We start from the raw sequence: 7,222 nt of genomic DNA on the forward strand, positions 1-7,222 counted from the left end.
TCTTGCGGAATCGACATCACCGCATTCGAAAGTGGAAACATCACCATCGCCACTTGTATTGCTGACAACAACTCAAATTTCACAAGAAACAAGCGTTAAAAAGGTAGAAGGAGTCATGGAATATAAGAAATTAGAAGTAAAAGAGGAATTGGCAATTCCGGAAGAAGTCCTATCGTCCACAGCCCATTCAGAGCAAGCTGATCGGAGCACATCGATTTCACAGGATTGGAAAGAGGATGATCATTTGTCGTTGTCAGCTGTAACATATTCAGGTGGAAGATATCGTGATGACACAGAAATCGCATTGGGAGCATCGGTGCCATCAGCGAAGAAAAATCATGAATTATTCACAGGGGTTAGACTGCTGCCTACCAATGAAAATTTAATGCAGATCACGCCATCAATCGAAGAACTGCTGGTTGGATCAGCGTCGCAAGGAATTTCATCAACAGCCTTTTTGGCAACAACGAAATTTCAAGATGAGAAAAAAGATGAAGAAAAGTTTGGAAAAGAAGGACCGGAAGAAGGCCTGACGTTACCCTCTGCACATGAAGGGCAAGCTGATCTTGTAGAATCGAATTCGTTGCATTCGAAACCGGAAGCATCGTCTTCGCTATTTGTACTGCTGAAGACAACTGAAGCTTCACATGGGACGGAATTTGAACAAAAAGTTGGAAAAGGAGAAACAACAATTTCGAAAGAGAAAAGCTTGACGTCATCTTCACCACATGAAAAGCAAGCTGATTTTTCGGAATCGATTTCATCGCATTCGAAACAGGAAGCATCATCTTCACCATCTGTACTGCTGAAAACAACTGAAGTTTCACACGGAACAGAAAGTGAAGAAAGGGCTAAAAAAGAAGGAGAACCGGTAACTCCGAAAGAGGAAGACCTGACGTCGTCTTCAGCCCATGCAGAGAAAACTGATCTTGGTCAAACAATTTCACAGCATTCGATTTTGGAAACATCATCATTGCCATTTGTGTTACTGAGAACGACTCAAATCATAGAAAAAGATGACGAAGAAAAGTTTGAAAAAGAAGACCTGGTATATAAGAAATTGGTAGAAAGAGGAGAAACGGCAATGGTGGAAGAAGATGGCCTTAGGTCAATTTCAGTTCAGGCACAGCAGGCTGATCTCGGTCAGTCAATTTCACCATATTCAAAACTGAGCGCATCATCTTCAATACCTGTATTGATTACGGCAACTCAAGTTCCGCGTGAAGGCGAAGAAAAAAAGCTTGAAAACGAAACAGAAGGCAGTTTGAAGCATAAAATAATGAAGACGGAAAATTCGAGCATAGTGGAACGAGAAAGACGATATGGAACAAGAATACTTTCAACATCTGAAATCGTCCCAAAAAAGATGAAATTCGGAGAAAAACTCCTTGATATTGCAAACAAAACAGATTCCAATGATATTTACATTCGTAATCATTTGCTAACGTCAACACCAACAATAGTGTACTTGCCAACTTGGAGCAATGAATTACAAACTAGCATGATTTCTGTAACAGATGTTTCAGTAGTTAACGAACGATTAGAAGAAATTTTTGAGATGAATAGAACACAGGAAGAATCAATAAATATATCGGAAAATGATAAGAGAAAAGAAACAATATCCAGTGATTTAACAATCAACTCCATGGATACTAATAGTTATACACCATCTGATGAAGAGACTAAGGTAGTATTGACAAAATCAAGATCAACGATCAAAGCATCAGGAGAGATTGATCAAGAAATTGTTGCATCAAGCACTAACGAATACATACCAGATGGGAAGAGAATAACAACTGAAACTGACTGGAATGAAACAATGGCAGAAGTTATACCATTCAAATCAAAAACCTTGATTCCGTTACAGCAGTTGATTAGTACTGTGGTTCCCAGTGTTAAGTCTAGTACTAGTGAAACTACGGTACAAAAACGAAAAGAGGAAATTAGTACTAATGTAAATGGAACAAGCATTGAGGAGGTTAAACAAGAATGGCGGGAAGCGATGAAATTATTGGAAGTATTTCGTAAGCAATTGCAAACTTTTGAAGAAAATATGAAACAAATGATGCATAAAAAGAATGCAATAGATGAAAAGAGACGAAAAAATCGTAGAAACAGAAAGGTAAGTAATTATTGTTGAAATTATTTCAGTAAATTTGAAAACAAAAGTGTAAAAATCATATTAATTTGATTGGTTTCAGTAATATTTGAAAAAATTACACTGAAATATGAAAGATATGGAAAAACTAATCTTTCTACTTAAACTTTCATCTAATAATATCTGATAGATCGACCTGATAAAGCCTATAAAATTATTGGTTAGCAGTAAAATTCAGTAATAATAGTTGAAACGTTCATCTGAACAACCTAAAAAATTAAACAACTATGGTAATTATAAAGACATTTTTTAAAAATATAGACAATCAAAGATTAAAAAATTTTTTTTCCAGGCGAATAATACTAACATTTCTGGTAGTGGTAGGAGAAGAAATGGACAACAGCGCCCTGTTCAATTTGAGAACAAAGAAAAAAAAGCGGAAAAGCTGCTTTCTGCTAATTGGGATTTTAATGATAGCACCGAAAAGCATAGACAATTGGAAAACAGAATGATTTCAAATGTTACTGAATCTACGATGGATTTCAAATCCGGTGAATTAAACAGTAATATCAGTTTGGAAAGTAAGAACATTGTCGAAAACAATTCACAAAAATCTGTCTCTATAAAGGAAACGGAAAATTTGTAAGTTTTGTATCATTCACTAATTATTAAAAAAGAAAAGTGCAGTAAAATATGAAAAAAAAGATTTAAAAGTTTTAAAATTTGAATTAATTCGAAAAGTTAAAAAAAAACAAAATTATAAGAGAACGAAATGTTTACATAAATTATTGAAACTTTCCACCTTATTAGTTATTTTATTTTTCTGCAATAAATCACAAATGCAAATAATTTTTTAAGTAATCTTTTTCTCGATGATCATAAATTCATTTTTCGGATGTATGAGATGCATTGGAATCTTATTTTGCAATTATTATAGTAGCTTGAAATTACAATTACGGTAGCCTAATAGCAGATTTTCAGCATTTTACAACCATTACTTACAATTTCATCAATGCAAATATAACATGCAATGGTTGTTTCAAGAGCAGTGATGCTTTTTAATGCAACTATTATGCTATTATTAATTATCTTAATCTGTTCAGTGAACTGAAATTGATAACTTATCAGATAAGCAAAATCAATAACCACACTTTTTTCGCTAATAAAATTCGGTACGACAAATGGAATCAATCTAATGATTGCAATTTATTGTTACATAATGGAATACATTTCTACATTGATATGATTATACTATCATTTTAATGTCCACTCCTTAGTTAATTTTTTTTTTAAAATTTCGACTTTTAAAAATTCTGAGGAACAAACTTTAAATTCCTTTGCAAATATTGTTACATCAATTGGATAGTTTCGTGGCAAAAGATAGATTCTGAAAGTGGATGGATAACATAGACAGAACGGAAAGAGCCGAATAATTTAAGGATGAATTTAACGCCATTCGTCTGAAATCATTTGTTTAATAGCATTATAGCACTCATATAAAAGAAAAGAGAAGAAAGGAAGAGAAAAAAAGGAATTTTAAAGAATAATTCTTAAAAAGATGAAGAAGATTGTTTTGATGGTTAAAATTATAGTAAAACAACAAATAATCCTTTGGAAACACAAACGAAAGTATTGGAAGAACAAAAACATGAAATATTTATGGAAAGAGAAAATGGAAAATATAATGATGAAGAAGAAGTGGGAAAAGGAGAGATGAAATTAAGAAAAAAAATTGGAGAAAAAAAGGAAGGAATTAATGGACCGATACTATATACTACTAGATTACAGGAAGAGAAAGCACGTTTAGAAGAAGTGAGTGTAATTTTATTATGTTTATCAGTTTTATCAAAAGAAAAAGTTTTATCACTTTTTTCTTTTATTTGAAATTTTTATTGTTGTTTTTTTTTTGGAAAGAATTTGAGAAATTTAATAAAAAAGCTAATTAAATATATTCAGGCACGTCGTTTACGTGAAGAGCAAATGGAACTAAAGAAGCAACAAGAACTTAATAATGGTCTTGTTAATAATGCTCAACTGGAACGACAGGCACAAATAGCTCAACAACTGGAACAACTTACCGAGAATGAAAGACAACATCGTGAACAACTTGAACGAGAAGAACGGATAAGGAATGCCATGATGAAACATCATATGATCACATCTTCCGTTGACACTTCTTTAGCCACTCTAAACGATGTAACAACACTTTCGGAATCTAATAATCATATCATCACAATTGTAATTAATTAGGCGATTATCTGAAATTGGAACAATATCAATATTCAAGTTTTAAGTCAAACACTAGAATAATCCCTAAAATAGAGGTGCCAACAGATCACTTCAGCTAGTCATCGGAGATGATAAGGAAACAAGTTGTTGAATAAGGGAAGGTTACTCAGGAAATATTAGAATCTCAGTGATTCGGTATTCGACTAGTTAATAACGAAAGCAAGTAACACTTATAATGAAATTTGATGCAATCTTTTGCATTATCGGGTATTCTCGATCAACAACAATTCACTATTTTGATCAATCTTCGAGAAACGAACCCTTGATTGTTTCCAAGGAATGAAACAATGGATCAAAGTATTTTGATTTTTTGATCATAGATTATCGATCAGTCGTGAGATCATATTTGAATTACTTGTAGAATTACTTATTATCTGTTTATCTGATATTACTGTTACTTATACACTTGTAAAAATTACTTATTATCAGATATTATTCCGAAATATTCTTTATTGGAATTTTGACTAGTGAAAAAAGAAATTATTTCATTTATTCATTTTTCTATCATTGTAGGGTGATGAAGGTTTGGTACCTTCGACACAATGTTTGTTGATCAGGAAATTTATCAAAGTATTCGCTATTGGCGATCCGGTTGAATGGATTCGTGCAAATTGTCCGATTGCCAAAATTTATTTCCCGGAAGAAAATTGTGAACATGTGCAGAAATTATTCAAATCCTGTTTTTATTAGCTACAATGTAAATATCATTGGTACCTGTAACAATTCTCATACAATTTCTTTTTTTTTTTTTCTAAACAGTTTGCTCAGTGCAATTACTGTCTGCGATTCGGTTTTTATGCCTTTTATCCAATGTTCAATAAGTCACCCTGAATTTTTCTCTAATTTCGTTCATTTTCTTTTTAATTAAAAATTCGAAAAAATTAAATTAATGTGATGAGAGGCGAAAGATGACAACAAACCAGATATGCAAGTAATTCCGTATATTAACAACTGTTTACCACTTTTTTAAATTTGAATTTCAACTCCAAAACTAAATATTTGTTATGTCCCATGAAGGAATGAACAGTTTTTTGGAAATCTCAAATAATTGTTTCAAGTTGTTATTAAAATTAATTTTGAAAGCTTAAATATTAATCGTTTTGATCAAAAAACCAATTTTCGAACTTCTTTCTTTTTTTCTTTTTTTTTCTTGTCATACTAATGATTGAATAATTACAATGATGTATTTAATGTTTATTATCTGTTATGATAAGTGCTTATTATTACATTCCATTTGTAACAATGCTTCATAATTAATTTTATTCCAACAATTAATAAATCCATTTTAATAGCATTTAACATAATGAACACTACATTATATTAATTGGAGAATTATATGGGATCTGAAAGTTACAAACCTTATCTCTTACCTAAATAAGCTATCCTAAATGTTTCACAACTATCATAGCGAGAAAATTTATCATTATCTATACGGGCTAATTGATTGATAAGATGTGTGATAAATAGAAAACAATGTAAGTGATAAGAAAAAAAGTGAACATGTATATATAAATATACACAGATATGCATTAAGTATATACATTGCTAATTTGTTGCGACAAATTTTTGCGAAATGAAAATAAAGGCAAGTATTTACATGAAAATGTTAATTTTCAAATATCTTGAAATTTCAGGTAAATAACAAATAATAATTTGGGTTGCGCGAGATAAAAAATGACCAAAATCTTGGATAAAATTTTAATTACCTTACTCCATAAAAATTCATTAATAATTAGTTTTCATGAAATAAGGTAATGAAAAATTCGTACATTTATTTAAAATATCCTCAAAATGAAATTTGAAAAAATAAAATAAATAAAAACGAAATTATTTATGGATTAGAAATGCAAAATTATCAAAAAAGAAACGTTTTTTGACAGATAATAACATATTACATTTAGGACAATAATGCCTGACATCTTTACAGGAATCAATTAGAAATGGTACAAATGCTATTGGAAAAAATAAAATAAGAATAATGAATACAAGTAACCATGTAAGACGACCCGATTTATGGCTTTGTTTAGTACGTATCCGACACTGTAATTGAAAGAATTCATAGTTTTAAATGAATAAACACCAACATTAGTGATTAATTAAATTGATACTTATCATTGATATCAAAATAAATTAAAAATCTTAACACTAATGATCTTAATTTTGTCAAAATTCAAAATAAATTTTCTGAAATTTGAAGCTAATTTATGTCAATATCGTCGATTAATAGAAAATTCTCAATTTTAGTTCTCAATTGTTAATTTATCAACTAAAGATAGTAACTGAATATATGTATGTATAAGCTTATTCATTATCTTCAGAAGATTATTTCATTATCAGTGGAAGTTATCATTTTATTCTTACTTCCAATTTCCTTAGTTCGAAATTCTATTAATCTTAGTTTAAGTATATTAGCGATAAAATATTCTCTTAAATCAATACCTGACATTTGGGACAAAATTCATCATGCGGCTCTGCAGTTATTGCTTTCTTAACAGTATAGTTAGCGATCTCGAATGATGCATTTTTTGGTTCTGGAAAAATATAATTTGCCAATTAAATCTTAATGATTTAACTGATATCAGTTTCGTCTGTTTATTTATCAGTGAATTTCCGGTACCAATTTCTTTCCTACATTTCTTCATGTTTAGCAAAAAAAAGTTGTCGTATATCGAAACATAATTTCTATCATAATAAAATATAAAATGGACTGTGCAGCTTTGAGATGCTAGATTCAATTGATCAAGCAGTAACCGGTACTACAGTTCAATCGATCAAGCAGCAACCGGTACTACAGTTAAAATTGATCAAGCAGTAACCGGTACTACAGTTAAAATT

General features: G+C 30.6%; 2 protein-coding genes across 2 annotated transcripts in view; one reads left to right on the forward strand and one right to left on the reverse strand.

Annotated features, from left to right (window-relative positions):
- The window catches only part of LOAG_18414 (hypothetical protein), a gene marked incomplete at both ends in the record, with an annotated part of 6,427 nt that extends 1,350 nt beyond the window's left edge, over positions 1 to 5,077 (forward strand). The window contains 5 exons of the mRNA XM_020451073.1: positions 33 to 2,122; positions 2,451 to 2,740; positions 3,691 to 3,910; positions 4,055 to 4,336; positions 4,901 to 5,077. Coding sequence (XP_020305175.1) covers positions 33 to 2,122; positions 2,451 to 2,740; positions 3,691 to 3,910; positions 4,055 to 4,336; positions 4,901 to 5,077 — 3,059 coding nt within the window. The remainder of the gene's footprint in view (positions 1 to 32; positions 2,123 to 2,450; positions 2,741 to 3,690; positions 3,911 to 4,054; positions 4,337 to 4,900) is intronic.
- Positions 5,078 to 6,814: 1,737 nt separating this feature from the next.
- Positions 6,815 to 7,222, reverse strand: part of LOAG_12629 (hypothetical protein) — a gene marked incomplete at both ends in the record, with an annotated part of 1,340 nt that continues 932 nt past the window's right edge. The window contains one exon of the mRNA XM_020448575.1: positions 6,815 to 6,918. Within this exon, the coding sequence (XP_020301295.1) occupies positions 6,815 to 6,918 (104 nt within the window). The remainder of the gene's footprint in view (positions 6,919 to 7,222) is intronic.

Source organism: Loa loa (assembly GCF_000183805.2).
Source record: "Loa loa unplaced genomic scaffold supercont3.300, whole genome shotgun sequence".
Taxonomy (NCBI): Eukaryota; Metazoa; Nematoda; class Chromadorea; order Rhabditida; family Onchocercidae; genus Loa; species Loa loa.